Source organism: Cervus elaphus, chromosome 8 (assembly GCF_910594005.1).
Source record: "Cervus elaphus chromosome 8, mCerEla1.1, whole genome shotgun sequence".
Lineage (NCBI taxonomy): Eukaryota > Metazoa > Chordata > Mammalia > Artiodactyla > Cervidae > Cervus > Cervus elaphus.
In genome coordinates, this window is record NC_057822.1 from 7709516 (window position 1) to 7728712 (window position 19197).

Here is a 19197-nt window from a genome sequence, read left to right on the forward strand (position 1 = left end):
CCTGACCCAAGGATCAAACCCGAGGCTTCTGCATTGGTAGGCAGATTCTTTACCACTGAGCCACCAGGGAAGCCCTCCTTATCTGTACAATGGGAGGATTAATGATCTGCCACATAGGTAGGTGTGAGGGCTACAAGTGATAATCCATTTGAAGAATTTAGAATAGCCTCCATGCCTGTGAAACATGATGATTAGTCACTAAGTTGTGGCCTGATGGACTGTAACTTATCAGGTTCCTCTCTGTCCATGGGATTTCCCAGTCAAGAATACTGGAATGGATTGCCATTTCCTTCTCCAGGGAATCTTCCTGACCCAGGGATCGAATCCATGTCTCCTGCATTGGCAGGTGGATTCTTTACCACTGAGCCTAAGTACTTAATGAGTATTATTATTATTATTACTACCATTACTTTTATTTTCATTATGGAGTTTGGGGGCTTGGAGGGCAATGGAAATTTGAATCTCTTGTAAGATAGCCCTGCATGGGACTTCCCTGGTGGTCCAGTGCTTAAAAATCCACCTTCCAATGCAGGTAATGGGGTTCAGTCCCTGGTCAGAGAACTAAGATTCCACATGCTGTGGGGCAACCTAAGCTCACATGCCACAACTAAGATGTAATGCAGCCAAATAAATAAATAATTTTTTTAAATGGCCCTATACGAGTCACCTTAAAATGCAACGACTTTCATTTTTTGGGGGGAGAGCAAAAACATCCTGTCAGTTTACAAAGAAGTCAGTGAATGTAGGTGGGAAGAGCTAGTCCTGGGGAGACCTTTGCCAGGAACAAGAAGAGGGCCCCAGAGGAGAAAAGTGAGGACCACTCCTCAGAAAACCAACTGATTGTATTAGGTGAAGTTTGGGTCCATTTTGTACATGCATGCATGCATGCTAAGTTGCTTCACTCTTGTCTGACTCTTTGCCACCCTGTGGACTGTATTCCACCAGGCTCCTCTGTCCGTGGGATTCTCCAGGCAAGAATCCTGGAGTGGGTTGCCATGCCCTCCTCCAGGGGATCTTCCCGGCCCAGGGATTGAACTGACCTCTCTTTCATCTCCTGCACTGGGAGGCGGGTTCTTTACCACTAGCGCCACCTGGGAAGCTCCCCTCCCCAATTTGGTACATACCTTTGCGAATGGAACAGGCCTCCCAACACACGTGGAGCAGTGATGAGCAGTGATAATCGGCTCCAGACTGTGGCACTGGCAGGAAGCTAGATTCGTGGCAGGATGTGTCTCTTACATGGAGACCCGCTCTTGGGGCGGGGTCTCACATGTTAGGCTGCTCTGTGCTGGGCGCAGAGACCTACAGAGGCCTGCTGAGGAGTGTCTCAAAACAGTTCTGAAGGGAAATGCAAAGCAGATAGAATTAGTGTCAGCAAGGTGGGACTAATAATATCAACCAGGCAATTTTGCCCCTTAAATAGGATTGCCAGATTGAGCAAATAAAAGAACAGATTACCAATCAAATTTGAATATAAGATATACAATTGATAGATTTTTAGAATGATAAAGGATATATGTAATATTTCAGACATATTTTGAAATTTATCATTATTTATCAGATATTCTAATATACTTGGGTATCCTATATTATATCTGGCAACCCTACCACCGGAGATATTTGGCAATGCCTGAAGATATTTTTGGTTGTCCCATCTGGGGGTGTGTGGGGAGAAGCACCCCTGGCATCTAGTGAGTATAAACCAGGGATGCTGCTGAACACCCTTCAGCACAGAGAACAGCCCCCGTGACAAGGAATCATCTGGCCACTGGTTGAAAAACCCACTGGACTCCCCAGGAAGAACAGGAAAGCAAGTTACTCCATGATGGATTTCCCACCCCCTCTCTTTGTCCCTCCCAATCTTTCTTCCTATGAATAATTGCACAGGTCTTTTTTTTTAAGTAAACTATTTTTTGGCCATGCTGCGGGAGGCATGTGGGATCCTAATTCCTTGACCAGGGATCAAACCTGTGCCCCCTGCAGTGGAAGCGCAGAGTCTTTACCACTAGACTTTCAGGAGGGAAGTCCAAAAGTAAGCTTTTTATAAAAGCATTACATACATGCAAAAAATGGCACAAATGATAAGTGCACAACTGGATGAATTTTCAGAGTGCACACAGCTGTGTGACCAGCACCCAGATGGAGGAGCAGACCACCATCGGTGTGCCAGAATTTCCAGTGCTCCTTGCAGTCATTAGCCCCTGCCCACTCAAAGGAACCCACTCTTCTGATTTCTACCACCATAGATTAATTCTACCCTGGTTTTGAACTTTGTATACATGGAATCATGTATCTGTATCTTTTGTATCTGACTTCTTTTGCTTAATGTTATGTTTGTATGTACATATTTTAATGGTTGCAATATGTATATGTGGTTATGTGTATAGTATCATATTCTATTTTCCACTTTTACATCATCGTAAGTGTTCCATGTACCAGAGTCTTCATAATCATTATTTTAATTATTGTATAATACTTCAAGGGATAAGTATACCATATCTTTTTTAACTTTTTCCATATTTAGCATATTTATAATGTAATAAGCATTTTCATTAACACAGCTTTTTCTTTATTGGGGATTATTGCCTATGATAAATTATCCAGAATCAAATAGATTGGTTTAAAGTGTGAACCTTTTTTATGATTCTTGATACTTTCAATATCAATTCTGGCAAGGATATTGATCTTGAACCTAAAATTAGAAATTGACATTAGGACTGGGTGCTGATACTGAAAGTAGAATCTGAGATATTAAGCTACAAGGACATTCATTATAGCCTTGTTTTTAATAGTGTAAAATTGAATGCAACATAAATATCCTCAATAAAGAACTGGCAAATAAAAAAAAAAAAAAGAACTGGCAAATAAATTATGGCCAGCCAAACAATGGAGTACTATGCAACCTTCAAAAGTCATGAAGAAAACTATATACCTATATAGCAATATGATCAGGATATTTTGTTATAAAACAGTTTATGGAACATGGTTCCATTTTTATCAAATGCATATTTTTCCATATCTATGAATATTTTCTTAAGATAGATTTTCAGACAGGATTATTAAATTATTCAAAAGATTATGGGTATTTAATATGTATATATGCAAAAATATGACCACATTGGTGAATGTATACAGATGTAGACTCTCAATGGTTCTTGGGGCAATGAGGTCTTATCCTCCCCTCCTTTTTGGCTTATATTACCAAAATTATCTACAGGGGCTTCTCTGGCAGTCCAGTGGTTAAGACTTCAAACTCTGAATGCAGAAAAAAACATGGGTTCAATCCCTGACCAGGGAACTAAGATCCTACATGCCATATGGCACAGCTAAAATACACATATAAATATACAAAAATTACATATTGCTTTTATATTATCAAAAAGAAGCAAGGATGTTTTGTTTCATGAAAGAAGTTTGGAGTTATGTTGGGGATGATAAGAGCAGGACTGGACCTACAGCAGGATTTTGGCAGGTAATGTGCCGAGGGCCCTCACACACACAGCAGGTAGCCGTGCTCTGCTACCCTAGAGCGATTCTCTCCTGGGGTCAGCAGTGAGTGTGGCTTTCACACCTCTCCTCGACCCAGTGAGGATGCAGGGAGCCACTGTATGGGTCTTGCGCTCACCTTCCCAATCCTTCTTTGGATTTCAGTTTGCACACTAGCCCGGGCTTCCCCGGTGGTTCAGACTGTAAAGAATCTGCCTGCCATGCTGGAGACCCAGGCTCGACCCTTGGGTCGGGAAGGTCGTCTGGAGAAGGGAATGGCTACCCACTCCAGTATTCCTGCCTGGAAATTCCCTGGCGTGCTACAGCCCATGGGGTCACCAAGAGCCACACGTGAGTGAGCAGCTAACACGTTCTCTGCACATTGGCCATCTCTACGCCTCTCTTCCTCATAGGTTCTGGAGCCATCATTGCTGCCGTTGTGGTGGTTGTCATCATCATCTTCACTGTGGTTCTGATCTTGCTGAAGATGTACAACAGGTACGGGATGCGCTGGGCTTTAGAACCATCTGGTCCCTTCAGTGATGCTAGAATGAATGGAAGCTCACGTTTGTAGTTGCCTGTTATCTGCACAGCAGTATCTTTGAGTCCATTTTCAAATGCTCTTACCTTTCTGGGTCCTTTTTTGATGTTTATTCTACTGGAAGAATAAACTTGACTGGTGGCTCAGACGGTAAAGCATCTGCCTGCAATGTGGGAGACCCAGGTTCGATCCCCGGGTTGGGAACATCCCCTGGAGAAGGAAATGGCAATCCACTCCAGTACTCTTGCCTGGAAAATTCCATGGATGGAGGAGCTTGGTAGACTACAGTCCATGGGGTCGCAAAGTGAGACCCAACTGAGTGACTTCACTTTCACTTTCACTACTGGAAGAACTTCACAGTGGCCATAGATTTTTGTATTTAAAGAAGTATTTTTGATATACAATAATGATAATGACAGTGGAAGTGTCTCTAAATAGACATTGCTCCAAAGAAAACACACAGGTGGCCACACTCAACATGACTGAATATTAGAGAAATGCAAATCAAAGCTGTAATGAGGTCGAGTTACACATGTATCAGATATACTTAGGGTTGCTAGTTGGTAAGGAGGGAGGGATAAATTGGAAGATTGGGATTGACATATAAATACTATTCTATATAAAATAGATAATCAATAAGAACCTACTGTATAGCATAGGGAACTCTGCTCAGTACTCTGTAATGCCCTATATGGGAACAGAATCTAAAAAAGAGTGGCTAGGGTACTCTTTTGCCCCCTTCTGATGCCTATGTCAGAAGCTTTCTCTATCTCCTTTATACTTTAATAAAACTTTATTACACACACACACACACACACACAAAACTGATTCACTTTGCTGTAGAGCAGATATTATACAGCTGTACAGCACATTATAAATAAAAAAGAGTGGCTATATGTCTATATATAGCTGATTCACTTTGCTGTACAGATAAAATTAACACAATATTGTAAGTCAACTATATTCCAATAAAAATTTGAAAAAAAAACCTATAATGAGGTATCACATCATACTGATCAGAATAGCCATCATTAAGAAATCTGCAAATAATAAATGCTGGAGAGGGGGTGGGAAAAAAGGGAACCCTCCTGCACTGTGGGTGGGAATGCCAATGGTGCAGCCACTGTGGAGAACAATATGGAGGTTTCTTAAAAACCTTAAAATGAGAGTAACCACACGTGCGCGCTAAGTTGCTTCAGTTGTGTCCAACTCTTTGCAACCCTGTGGACTATAGCCCACCAGGCTCCTCTGTCCATGGAATTCTCCAGGCAAGAATACTGGAGTGAGTTGCCATTTCCATCTGTTCAATTCAGTTGCTCAGTCATGTCCAACTCTTTGCAACCCCACGGACTGCTGCACGCTAGGCTTTCCTGTCCACCACCAACTCCCGGAGCTTGCTCAAACTCATGTCCATTGAGTCGGTGATGCCATCCAACCATCTCATCCTCTGTCATCCCTTTCTCCTCCTGCCTTCAATCTTTCCCAGCATCAGGGTCTTTTCCAGTGAGTCAGTTCTTCATATCAGGTGGCCAAACTATTGGAGTTTCAGCTTCAGCATCAGTCCTTCCAATGAGTATTCAGGATTGGTTTTCATATGAACTAGCAGTTCCACTCCTGGCATATATCCAGAGAAAAACCATACTTCAAAAAGATACATGCACCCCAATGTTCATAGCAGCACTACTTAACAATAGCGAGACAAGCAAACAACCTAACTGTCCATCAACAGATGAATGGATGAAGAAGATACGGTATGCATACAGAATGGAATACTCCTCCATGTAAAAGAATAAATAATGCCATTTGCAGCAACATGGATGCACCCAGAGGTTATCATACTAAGTGAAGTAAGTCAGAAAAAGACAAATATCATATGATATCATTTATATAAGGACTTCCCTGTAGCTTAAACAGTAGAGAAAATGCCTGCAATGCAGGAGACCAGAGTTCAACCCCTAGGTCAGGAAGATCCTCTGGGGAAGGGAATGGCAATCCAATCCAGTATTCTTGCCTGGAGAATCCCATGTACAGAGGAGCCTGGCGGGCTACAGTCCATGGGGTTGCAAAGAGTCGGACACGACTGAATGACTAACACACACACTTCATTTGCATATAGGATCTAAAATCTGATACAAATGAACTTATTTATAAAACAGAAACAGGGGCTTTCCGTAAGTGTGGCTAAGACACCACACTTCCAATGCAGGGTGTGCACTTGTCAGGGATTCTTTTTGGCAGTGTGGCCAAAAATGAAATAAGTAAATAAGATAAAACTGAAACAGACTCGTAGACATAAAAAACAAACCTATGGTTACCAAAGGGAAAAGGTGGGGGTCGGGGGAGAGGAATAAATTAGGAGTTTGGGGTTAGCAGATACTGTATATAAAATAGATAAACAACAAGGTCCTACTGGATTGCACAGGAAATTATATGCAACAGCAGTATCTGCAGTGATCTCCTCGCTGGAGCTGTGGTTACAGAGCCTGTTCCGCAGGGCACACAACGAGGAAGACTCAGCCCTGTGTGGGTATCTCATTACAGGAAAATGAGGACGAGACGGGAGCTGGAACCCAAGGGCCCCAAGCCAGCTTCCCCTTCTGCCCTGGGCGCAAACAGCAACATCAGCCAACAGCCTGCAACGGTGACCTTCAGCCCTGTTGATATCCACGTGGAGGCTCGGTGACGCCCACGCTGGGGCTGGCTCAGCCACCGACCAAAGAGCCTTCAGTCAAGACCAAGAAGCACATTTCTCCTCCGGCAGCTTCACGATGAGTCCCTTCCGGTCAGGTTGACGGGGGCATCTCTTACTCAATCCCTTATGCTTCTGGCGACTCCCAACCCCATCCTGCCCGACCCCAGCCCAGCTTCATCCGTATCCCTGCCGCCACCCTTCCTAAAAGCTCTGCTACGTTGGGAATCCACTGATGTGGGTTTAGCCGTCTCCCCTAAACACAATAGCTAGACAGACAGACGGGTAGGCAGGCATGCAGATAGCCCAGGTGGCTTCTGGTTAGGAGTCAGGAGTCAGGGCATGCTCCTGAGAGTCATGGGGTCTGCCTGGGGTCATATCAGAGGGAGGGCCCTATCCATAGCTTTGCAGCCGAAAATACTCGATCCCATAATCAGGCACAGGGGAACTAACTGGGACTCACTAACCAAAACTCAGCTTGTTCATGTACAACTTGTTCTAGAACTAAATGAACACTAGCTAGCTTCTGACAACTGATCTGCACATTTCTCCATCTTTAAGAAAGGTTATAGAAAAAATTGAATTCTCCAAAAGTGTCTACATCTTTAGTAAAGAGTCAAAGTCAAGGACACAGGATGACCTTGGGAAGACATGGGAAGAATGGCCTCTAGGATGAGAGCGTATTGCAGTGTCCACGGGCCAAGAATGAGCCTGGAGACTGGCCAGGGCCCCTCCCACCCCAGGGGTTTGGTGTGGCTGGGTTAACCTTGATTCAGGCTCATTTCTTGGCTTCCCTCTATTTGGATTCTGAGCAGTCCTCACTCTCCAGTTACCACCTTACCTCCAAGGTCAGGTATTTGGAGACTGATTAGATTACAACTCTATTTATGTTACCTCTAGCCTTCCTGGAGGTAAAGCCTTTGTAAAGCCTTCACTTTACAAAGATTCTGGATATATTCAAAGTACCATATTCACAAACCATTCCCCTGGACAGAACTTATCTCTTTGACTCCTTAGCCTGGAGAACAGTTGAAAAAGGAAAGAATTTGGGATTAAAGTGATCTGTTTTCTAAGCCCCACTTCCTGTTTGTGAGACCATGGGAGAGTGACTTGACTCCTCCCTATTCTGTTTCCTAACATGAAATGGAATAATGTCTGCCCCACTGGATAACAAGTCAAGCACCTAGTAAAGTAGCTCAGGTGGTGCCTGGCACCCAACAGATGCGCTCTAAATGGGAACCAGCATTATTATCATGAATTTCTTCCATTGCAAGACATATGCTTGTTCCCATTTTAATGATTCTGAAGTCAGAATATGTTTTAAAATTGATGGACCCATTAACAAAGTTGTATTTTTTTTCCTCTCAAAAAAAAGTTGTATTTTTTTTCCTCTCAAAAAGCTCTTTTTTTAACCAATTGTACATTTTATAATTGACAACATCTTGGAAACAAGGTAATAAATCTGTATTCTGTTACAGAAAGTGACACACTCTGACCTTTAATCTTAAATTCTAGGAGTCTCTCCTTGTTGCAGTCAGATATCCCTTTCGAGGGAAAACTGAGGATCTTGGAGGTAGGAAGACTGACCCAGAGTTATACAGCTCCTGTCATCCCACTATAGAAATGCTCACTTCAGATTGTCTGGAGAGGGACCTTCTTGGCAGTCCAGTGGTTAATACTTCACACTCCCAATGCCGGGGGCACAGGTTCAATCCCTGGTCAGAGAACTACGATCCCTGAGGGCCGTGTGGCCAGACACACACACACACAAGAATATGTCTGGAAAAACACTGGCAAATTCTTTCTTCCCAGACATCTCTTCTCCATCCTGTGTTTAAATATCCACCAGACACTTTGCAAGGTGCTTTCATGTAAATTTTCTCCTGGGATTTGTCTTTCCCAGTTACCCTGGGAGATGCTATTTTTTTCCATTTGCCACTGAGAATTTCAAACTCAAAGAGACAAAATACTTGCCAGAAGTCTCACATCTAGTAAGTTGCAAAGACAAGACTCAGATCCAGGTCTCTTTGACTCCAAGGTCCATCTATGTGTTGTATCACACTCTTCCCTAACACCTTGGCTCAAAGAATGTGGATTCTTCTGTGAGTTGAACAAGAGTAGGACAGGCTCATTCATGTGTCTGAGTGGAGGTCAGGGTCTAGCTTCCACAACAAAAGTGGGGTAAATTCACTTTGTTAGCTTCTTTGGGCTTCTGTAGCCAAGGGGGCCCTTTCCAAGTCCATCCAAGCTCTAAGGAGTCCTGCTTCATTCCCCCTACCATTTAGTCTCAAGGAGCAAGGCATGAGATGCCTCAAACCAGGGCAAAGCCATTTAAGGACTCAAGCACACATAGATATGTTTCCCAAAAGTATTTTGCCTTAAAAAAGAAAAAAGTTGGACCATAAAGAAGGCTAAGCACCAAAGAACTGATTCTTTCAAACTGTGGTGTTCGAACTCTTGAGAGTCCCTTGGACATCAAGGAGATCAAACCAGTCAATCCAAAAAAAATTAACCCTGAATATTCGTTGGAAAGACTGATGCTAAAGCTGAAGCTCCAATACTTTGGCCACCTGATTCGAAGAGCCGACTCATCGGAAAAGACCCTGCTGCTGGGGAAGATTGAAGGCAGGAGGAAACGGGGACCGCAGATGATGAGATGGCTGGATGGCATCACTGACTCAATGGACATGAATTTGAGCAAACTCCGGGAGATAGGGAAGGACTGTGTGCTGCAGTCTATGGAGTTGCAAAGGGTCAGACATGACTTAGCAGCTGAACAACAAAAACAACTCTAAAACCAAACTCTTCTGCCCACAGTGGAATCTTCCAAGAAAGAAAAGCATATTCCTCTAGTATAAATGAAAGTTTGGAAATGGAAATGGAGGGTAGAGAGGTGAGGGGGAGGCAAAGAAAAAAGGATTGTTGTGTTTTGGTTTTCACTGATGACGATGAACTCAATAAACGTCCTTAGGGCTCCTGTGTGCCAGTTGAGGTGCTACTACACACAGTAAGCATGGTCCCTGCTCCCAGGGAGTCTGCAGCTGGCCTCCTGAGACAGGCATCTTGCAACACAGTTGTATTTTGTTTCTGACAGGTGCCTTTCCACACTGAGCAGGTGGTGCCTTATTTGGCTACTGAATCAAAGAAAGATATTAAATGCTTAAATGTCTAAAAATAAAAAAATGTTTAAGTCAAATATTTGTTGAGTTGATTTCAATTTGGAGCTAACAAATACCTTTTCTGGAAACTTTCTTTCCTTGACAATGTAAATAGGATCCTGAGGGAAGGCCAGAGCTGCTTCAAACATTGCACTCTCAGTTCTGAAGGATGGTGGAAAAGGTGGACTGCTCTGTGAGCTAGAAAACTTATTAACTTCATTAAATATTATAAAGGGAATTCCATTTCACAGTAGGCTGAGATGCCAAAGTTTGGAGACCCCTAGGGGTGGAGGAGACGTTAGAATGGAACCCAAATTACCAATAATGATGTTTACCATTAATTAAGCTCTTCTCTGTGCCAGGCATAGGATGAGTCCCTTCTACCCACTAGCTTCTTTAGCCATTACGACTCCCATGCATAGGGTGAGCATTATTTCTATTTTTTGGATGAGGAAACAGGTGCAAGTGAAACAGGGAAGGGGGCAGGGCACAACCTTCAGAAGAATGGTACGGTCCAAGGACACGACATAAACGTATTAGAACTAAATAGGTTCAAGATGGTGGATTTGTCAACTTCCACTAAACCTGGAGCCTCAGTATGCATTCATTGTAACACGTCAGCAAGCTAAATGACACCCTCACAGGTGCCATGACAATTTCCAGGCAGACCTTAAAAGTCAAAAAGTGGTTGATGGCCCAATTCCTGGAAATCTCCACCCCCTTCTCCAAAAGAGCTGGAACACTTCTTCCACACATCACCCTATGAAATTACTCAGCCCATAAAAGCTAACCACACCATATTTCGAGGCCACTCTTGTCTTCTGAGATGATTCACACCCTCTGTGCAGAATGTGTTCCTCTCTAAATAAATCTACTTCTGGCTTCCCTGGTGGCTCAGACGGTAAAGCATCTGCCTACAGTGCAGGAGACCCAGGTTCGATCCCTGGGTGGGAAAGATCCCCTGGGGAAGGAAATGGCAACCCACTCCAGTACTCACGCCTAGAAAATCCCATGGACCGAGGAGTCTAGTGGGCTACAGTCCATGGGGTCCCAAAGAGTTGGACATGACTGAGCAACTTCACTTCACTTCCCCTATTACTTTGTCTCTCATTGAATTCTTTCTGCCATGAGACATCAAGAATCTGAGCTTCTTTAAGTCCTAAAACCAGATGTGTGATCTCAGTTGGAAGATCATGGATTTTGACTGGATTTGAGCCCCTGCACATGAGTTCAAGTCCTACTCTGAGATGAATGGTCTCAATATCATTGACATTTGTCCTTTTGGTGATGTTGACTTCATTTGGCTGGTCTAATGATTGCTGCTGCTGCTGCTAAGTCACTTCAGTCGTGTCCGACTCTGTGTGACCCCATAGACGGCAGCCCACCAGGCTCCCCCGTCCCTGGGATTCTCCAGGCAAGAACACTGGAGTGGGTTGCCATTTCCTTCTCCAATGCATGAAAGTGAAAAGTGAAAGTGAAGTCGCTCAGTCGTGTCCGACTCTTAGCGACCCCATGGACTGCAGCCTACCAGGCTCCTCTGTCCATGGGATTTTCCAGGCAAGAATACTGGAATGGGGTGCCATTGCCTTTTCCAGGTCTAATGATTAAATCGACACAAAACAGATTAACAGAAGAAAAAGATTAATTCATATGTACAGAGGTCAGAAGTGAGACCTCTGAAGTGAACAAAGCAGGATATTTGTGCAACATCATTTTTGGTTCATTGTGAGGGGCTTCCCTGGTGGCTCAGATGGTAAAGAATCTGTCTGCAATGCAGGAGACCCTGGTTCGAACCCTGGGTCAGGAAGATCCCCTGGATAAGAAAATGACAACCCTCTCCAGTATTCTTCCCTGGAAAATCCCATGGACTGAGGAGCATGGTGGGCTACAGTCCATGGGGTCACAAAAGAGTCAGACAAGAGACATGACTCAGCGACTAAACAACAGCAACAACGGTGAAACAGAGGCTTGGGCCTGGAGTGACAGATGGATGAAGAAGTGGCAGTATTTGTTTACACAGTTTTACTGGCCTTGAATTCCCTAACTCTGCTGATAAGGATGCTCTCTCTCCTCCTGGTAGAAGGAGGATAGCTTCACATGGGAGATTCATTTCCCACTATCAAGGAGAGAAAGGGATGTTAGGTTTTTATAAATATCATTTTTTTTTCCCACCAGCTGTTTCCCAAGCAACCTTAATTCAAAATAATCAAGAGGCCATTGTGGCATATCTTGGGGCAGGCTACTCTGAGCACCAACAGTGACCATTCTTGTGTTTGGGAAAACTTCTACTTAAAAAGAGGCAGGATCATCTCCTGCTATAAAAGCTGGAAAGGCCAGATGCTCATTTTCTTGGAGTCCCTTGCAGTTAGGGCGAGGTCACATGACCTAGGCTCTGCTAATCAGACACTCCTGCCACAGACTTCAAATGCAGAGTTGGCAACATCAAGGGATAGGAACTGTGCAGAATCTGCTCCTGTGGTAGGTGTTGGCACCCTCCACTTCAAGGGGCAGCCACATCAGGGATTCGAGCTGCCACATCGGGCATTCTTTTCTTTTTTAATTTTTCTTTTTTTTGCTTTGTGTTATTAATTAATTTTATTTTTGGCTGTGCTGGGTCTTCGTTGCTGCGAGTGGGCTTTCTCTCGCTCCAGCGATCGGGAGCTCCTTTTCATTGCGGTGCACGGGCTTCTCCTTGTGGCTTCTCTTGCTGCAGCGCATGGACTCGTCTAGGCGCACAGGCTTCAGTACTTGTGGTGCACCGGCTTAGTTGGCTCAAGGCATGTGGAATCTTAGTTCCCGCAACGGGGATCAAACCCATGTTCCCTGCATGGAATCCCCTGAACAGGCAGATTCTCAACCACTGGACCGCCGGGAAAGTCCCAGGGGGCATCCTGGAGTCCAGCCCCGGTGCCCGTTGGAGTTGGCTGTGTGAGCTCTACTGGACAACCACAGCCGCGGGATCTGTCCCAAACTGATTCTATAGTGTAATTTTAAGCATCATACCTGGCATCATACCTCTGAGCCTGCTTCTGGCCTTCTAGGAATTCTAGCAACTACCTGATTCCTTTTTCTGCTCAAGAGTCACTTTCTGCTGCTTATAGCTAAGTGCCGTGTGGCTGTGGGGGACTCAGGTCTGTGGCCACCCACGTGGTAAATGGCTGGCCCTAGAACCCAGGTCCCCAGAGCTCTCTCTTTTTCCATGCAGATGCTTCCAGGTGTGTGATCAAAGGATCCCAAAGTGCCATGAGACCATAGAGGAGGTAGAGTTACCATCAATTCCTCTTAACCCAGAGACTGTGTGACTTTTTGAATGCTATTGAGGGAGTATTTTAAAAGTACATGGAAGAATGGGTAGGATTTTGTAAAAACTTTTTAATTGAAATATCACACACACACACATACAATGTGTGTATGCACATACAATGTGTGTATGCAGCTCAAAAAATGTTCACAAATTGAGCACACTTGTGTAACTGGCATGCAAATGAAGAAGTAAAGTATTCCCAGCACCCTAGCACCTCCCTCTTCCTCCCACCCTACTCACCTCCCTCAAGGAGTACCCACCATCCTACCTTGTTCCACCATAGAACGACTGTGTCTGTAGGTAGCATTACAGTGTAGACTCTTGTTTCTGGATTGTTTTGCACAGCATGGCGTTTGTAATATGGGTTCATCTCGTCACCTGTAGTTGAAGAGCATCAATTCTCATTGTGGGAGTATTTCATCATGTGACAAAAATTATGTTTAATTTTTTTTCTTTTTTTTTTTTGGCCTCAACATGCAACATGTTGGATCTTAGCCCCACCTCCACCCCCCAACCCCACTCATTGGAAGAGCAGAGTCTTAATCACTGGATCACCAGGGAAATCCCTTGTTGTGTTTTTTAACTTGTTTATTTTTAATTGGAGGATAACTGTTTTACAACATTGTGTTGGTTTCTGCCATGTGTCAACATGTCAATACGGTTTTAGCTTGTATTCCCTGATGATGAGTGGAACTGATTTTCATGTTTATTGGCCATTTCAATTTCATTAGATTTCCTCTTTCACAAAGTTGCCTTTCCATTTGTCTATCCATTGTTTGTGTGTGGTTGTTTCCTTTTTTATCATTGACTTGCTGGAGTTGTATATCTGTTCTGGATATAAGTCCTCTGTCATCTTATGGCTTGCCTTTTAAAAAACTAACTGGTTTTTTAGTATGTAAATTGCATTCCATCAAGTTCACCCTTTTAAAGTATGCACCTCAATGGTTTTTGGTATTTTCACAGAGTTGGGCAGGCATCACCACTATCAAATTCCAGAAGACGGTTGGGTTCACTTATTCCTTCTCTGTGTCTCACCTTCATGGGCACTGGAGAGACGAAGAGGGTGGGATAGACGTCACCGAACTTCCCGAGTAGCAGGAAAGACAATTAAACAAACACCTGCAAATGGATGGAACAGTTATGCTTGTGATAGAAGAAAGTTCAGGATGTTGTGGAAGCCTCTTGCTCGGGCACCTAGCTCAGCCCAGAGGTTGGCACGTAGGGAAGAAGCTTCCTCGGTTGAAACAACATCTGTGTGAAGACAGAAAGACTGAGTAGGAATGAGCAGGGGAGGGTGGGAGGAGAGGAGGAAACAAAGAGAGCCCTGGTGGAGGGAGAAGCTTCAGCTGAGCAGGTGTTCAAGGAAGCAGTGGGAGATGGGTGAGGGGAAGAGACGAGGGGTTCCAGGATGAAGGATCTTCGGGGCTTTGCTGTTTAAAGGCAATGTGGAGCCATGGAAAGTGCTGGAGCATGTAAGTGAGCAGATCAGAGCTGTACTTTATGGAGATGGATCCTGCTACAGTGTGCAGAATGGACTGGTGTGGGAGAGACCAGAGGCTGGGAGGACAATTTTGAGTCTATTGCAAGAAGTAACAGGAGCGTCTGTTAATTTTTAAATGCCTTTTCTAAATAACCCTCGAATTGTGAAGTTTTGTTCTTTTCCTTGTTTTTAAGTAGCTATTTGTGGGTGTGCAGTAACCCAACAAAAATGTCTCCAGGAATCGTCTCGAGCCCACTGGACGGTAGCACACAGCAGGGCATTGTGTCAGCTCTGTAGCCCTTTGTCCTCAGACACTCATTCCCTGCACAAAAAATTTCCTGGCAAACAGGCGAATAACTGTGGTTCAGTAGATACTACTGTCCTGGACTCTGATAGTCTGCCCACGTTCAGGAGGAGCAGGTAAAAACAAAATGACCTTCAGGTCTCTAGTGACACAAAACCCTTGGTCTGATCACAGCCCAGGTATTAGCAGAAAGGGCCCCTTCCCGGCTCAAACTCAGTCTCTTGAATTGAACAGTACCTGGGACCCCAGATGCTCTTTAAAGATGTTGCAGTGTCTTAATTGATCTCAGAGAAACAGAGCAACCAATTCATTCATTCTTTCTAGCTTTTCAGTTCTTGTCTTAGGAGGCATATGGAGTAAAAGAGATAGAACACATTAATGTCTGCGTATTCACAGCATTGAATGGAAGAATTGTGAATTTGGCAGTTTGCTGTGTATAATAAAGAACAGGAGGGGAGAAAAGGGTGTTGTTTTGTTTCGTTTTATTCTGTGTGTTTGCTCCTCCACCCTGCCTGGCCTCCAGCAGAGACAGCTCCACCGTTTTCTCCAGATTATAGCTCTGTCATCCTTGATTTTCTGTTCTCCACTTCACCCTGGCCTGCTGCAGTCCATGGAGTCCCAAAGAGTGGGACACAGCTTAGCAACTGAACAACAGTAACGTCACCCTGAATTCCCACTCCTGCTTTCTTCTCCACCATAGACACTCCCTTTAATTTTTAAAATTTATCTCATTGAAAACAAATGAGCAAAAACTTTCCATTGGCCACGCAGGTCCCTCCTGGCACTGGGCCACATCTCTGCTTTCCCTGATACAAAACTCTTCCAAAGTGCTGGGGAACAGTCTTGGGAACAGAAAGGAATGGAGGAGTGACCCATAGAAGAGGGCCTGAGTGGAATAAGACCAACCCCGCACAGGTATAGAGCTGAAGGTTAAGTGGTGTCACTGCCTCTGTCCCTCTGGTCAGCTCGGTGGTTGGAGGCCTGGGGGGTCTACACTGGGTGGCCTTGGGGCTGCTGATGGCCAGACACGAGGGTCAGGGAGACCTGCATGAGGACTTCCATGGTCACGGCTAGACACCCAGGTGTGGCTTTCCACCCAGGACACTCACAAGAGCATCCAGCAGAGGCACACCCATGTCACAGCCATGGAGGATGTGCCCCGTGCCCCTATTTGCCACTCCCGTGGCCACCTCTCCCACAGAGGACGTGGATATGACTGTGAGCACAGCCTATGCACTGGGGCCACAGCGCTGATCTCTGCTCTGCAGCTGCATTTTTCTTTCCCTTCCTTATCCCCAAGGAGTCCAGTTCCCCCAGCATCGCTCTCCACCCTCGATCTTATTCGGTTTTGCTTGGGGTGGGCTCCGGGGAGAATGATGTCTTCTGGCACCTTGACCTTCCACCTGCTCTGAAACCTCATCCCCCTCCACCCTCTGGAGCACCACGGGAGGTCCTCTCTGTGTCTCGAGACAATGGGTCCTCAGGAGAACTGTCACCTCTTTGTGAGACATTTTAGAAGGATCGGCACATGCTCTGATCACACATCGAATTCACAGACGTGGAAGATGGGGGGGGGTGGGGTGGGGGGAATCCTCTGAAGGAGAAGCAGAGCTCAGAGGAAGAAAAGGAACTGGGAGCTGGGTGGTCTCAGGTGAGCAGAGGGAGGGGCACAAGACTCAAAGATGGGCCTGCGGACCCCAGAGAACCAGAGGACAAACCAGGTTCAGACCTGTATGCCTTAGGCTGAATCTGGCTGCCGATTGGCACCAACTTCACAGGTGGTCTGGAAGTCCAGGGCTGACCACAGCGGACTGTCCTGCTGCAGGAAGTGCCCCATGGAGTCGGGGACTTTGCCTTGTTGATCCAGTCTGGATATAGGGGCGCCAGTGGGTACAGCCTGTGCCCTCCTCACTCAAGGAGGGGCCTGGGCAGTAACGCCGGTGGTTCAATCCTAGCTGGGCTCTGCCACTCACCGCCTTATCTACAGACCAACTTTGCCCTGTGTGTGGGCAGCCTGAGCTGTTAAAGGAGGCATCGCCATTGCAGTCACTTCAGAATATGCCAGGGCAGGTTGTCATGATGGCACTCACGGTCCATTCATGTGAGAGTTGGCATCAACTGCCCCAAACTTCTAGCCTCTGATTCCTCCAGGTCAGGGGTCTGTGGAGGTTGGGGGACCTGGCCAGGGACCTGTGCTAAGGAAGGAGCCATATCCGAGGGAAACAGTGGCTTTGGTACAAGGACCACTAGAGTCTGGCAGTCTTACAGGGCCTGTAGAGATGAAACTGAGAGGCCAGAGGGACGGTGCCTTTGGGCACGGGCTGGCCACATTGTTGGATTTGGGAAGGGGGCTACCTGGGATGACGATGAAGGCTGGAGGAGAGAGAGGGGATGGCAGCCCACTCCGTGTACCCTCCTACCTGTTCTCAGATGACCAAGCTGCCACACACAGAATTTTCCAAGGTCTGCGTCTCTTTTCCCTTCTGATGGTGCAGCCTTCAAGGGAGGTCAGAGTCCTGGAGACATAGGGAAGCAGAAGGAGCTGAGGATAGACATCCCAAGTTAAACTTAGGACTTTCCTGATGGCCCAGTGGCTAAGACTCCCCTGTGCCAAGGGCCCAGGTTCTAATCCTGATCAGGGAACTAGATCCCACCTGCCACAACTAAGAGTTCACATGTCTCAACTAAAGAACCTGAGTGCTGCAACAAAGACTGAAGATCCTGCAAGCTGAAACTAAGACCGGGTGCAGCCAAATAAATTAAAAAATATTTTTTAAAAATCTTTGACCTGATCTAGGAGTGACTGGGGAGGTAAGGGATTAGCTGCTAATCTCATGACCTGATTTGTATATGAGTGTGTGTGTGTGAGTGAGTGTGTGTGTGTTTCTATTCTTTTTATATCACTGTTAGAATGGAGAGCAGAGGTGGTAACTGGAAATAGAGTTCTCAAGTCTTCCAAGCCACCCCCCACCCCTGACACACACACACACACAAAGTGCTGTCTCTACTTGCTTTACTGACTTCTCTTCCTGATCTCTCTAGAGCCCTTTCTAGTGAGGCTTTTAATTCCATCATTGCATTAAGTTAACTTTACCAAAACTTCTTCGTGCCTCCTCATTTTATTAACTTATGAGTAGAATCCAGTTCAGTTCAGTCCTTAAGTGGTGTCCGACTCTTTGCAACCCCATGGACTGAAGCATGCTAGGCCTCCCTGTCCATCACCAATTCCTGGAGTTTACTAAAACTCATGTCCATTGAGTTGGTGATGCCATCCAACCATCTCATCCCCTTCTCATCCAACCATGTTGTCCCCTTCTCCTCCCACCTTCAATCTTTCCCAGCATCAGGGTCTTTTCCTTTGAGTCAGTTCTTCACATCAGGTGGCCAAAATATTGGAGTTTCAGCTTCAGCATCAGTCTCTCCAATGAATATTCAGGACTGATTTCTTTAGGATGGACTGGTTAGATCTCCTTGCTGTCCAAGGGACTCTTGTGAGTCTTCTCCAACACCACAGTTCAAAAGCATCAATTCTTTGGTGCTTAGCTTTCTTTATAGTCCAACTCTCACATACATACATGACTACTGGAAAAACCATAGCTTTGACTAGATGGACCTTTGTAGGCGAAGTAATGTCTCTGCTTTTTAATATGCTGTCTAAGTTGGTTATAACTTTCCTTCCCAGGAGCAAGAATCTTTTAATTTCATGGCTGCAGTCACCACCTGCAGTGATTTGGAGCCCCCCAAAATAAAGTCTGTTACTCTTTCCCCATCTATTTGCCATGAAGAAATGGGACCAGATGCCATGATCTTAGTTTTTTGAATGTTGAGTTTTAAGCCAGCTTTTTTACTCTCCTCTTTCACTTTCATCAAGAGACTCTTTAGTTCTTTGATTTCTGCTGTAAGGATGGTGTCATCTGCATATCTGAGTTATTGATATTTCTCCAGGCAATCTTGATTCCAGCTTGTGCTTCATCCAGTCCAGCATTTCTCATGATGTACTCTGCATATAAGTTAAATAAGCAGGGTGACAATATAAAGCCTTGATGTACACCTTTCCTGATTTGGAACCAGTCTGTTGTTCCATGTCCAGTTCTGACTGTTGCTTCTTGACCTGCATACACATTTCTCAGGAGGCAGATAAGGTAGTCTGGTAGTCCCATCTCTTTCAGAATTTTCCAAAGTTTGTTGTGATCCACACAAAGGCTTTGGCATAATCAATAAAGCAGAAGTAGATG

At 45.2% G+C, this 19197-nt stretch overlaps 1 protein-coding gene, 1 long non-coding RNA gene and 1 other non-coding gene across 8 annotated transcripts in view; 2 read left to right on the forward strand and 1 right to left on the reverse strand.

Annotated features, from left to right (window-relative positions):
* LOC122698351 (non-compact myelin associated protein) overlaps positions 1 to 9204 on the forward strand; it is a 45927-nt gene extending 36723 nt beyond the window's left edge. For all 6 annotated transcript variants that reach the window (XM_043909257.1, XM_043909255.1, XM_043909260.1 and 3 more), the window contains 2 exons: positions 3900 to 3984; positions 6569 to 9204. In XM_043909257.1, coding sequence (XP_043765192.1) covers positions 3900 to 3984; positions 6569 to 6710 — 227 coding nt within the window. In that variant the 3' untranslated portion in view covers positions 6711 to 9204. The remainder of the gene's footprint in view (positions 1 to 3899; positions 3985 to 6568) is intronic.
* LOC122698352 lies at positions 1148 to 17524 on the reverse strand. Its single transcript, XR_006342317.1, has 4 exons — positions 17383 to 17524; positions 14214 to 14297; positions 13447 to 13556; positions 1148 to 1338 (listed from the first exon to the last, which is right to left on the reverse strand). It is a non-coding gene; the product is annotated as an uncharacterized LOC122698352 (long non-coding RNA).
* TRNAC-ACA lies at positions 10758 to 10829 on the forward strand. Its single transcript has one exon. It is a non-coding gene; the product is annotated as a tRNA-Cys (tRNA).
* Positions 17525 to 19197: the final 1673 nt, after the last annotated feature.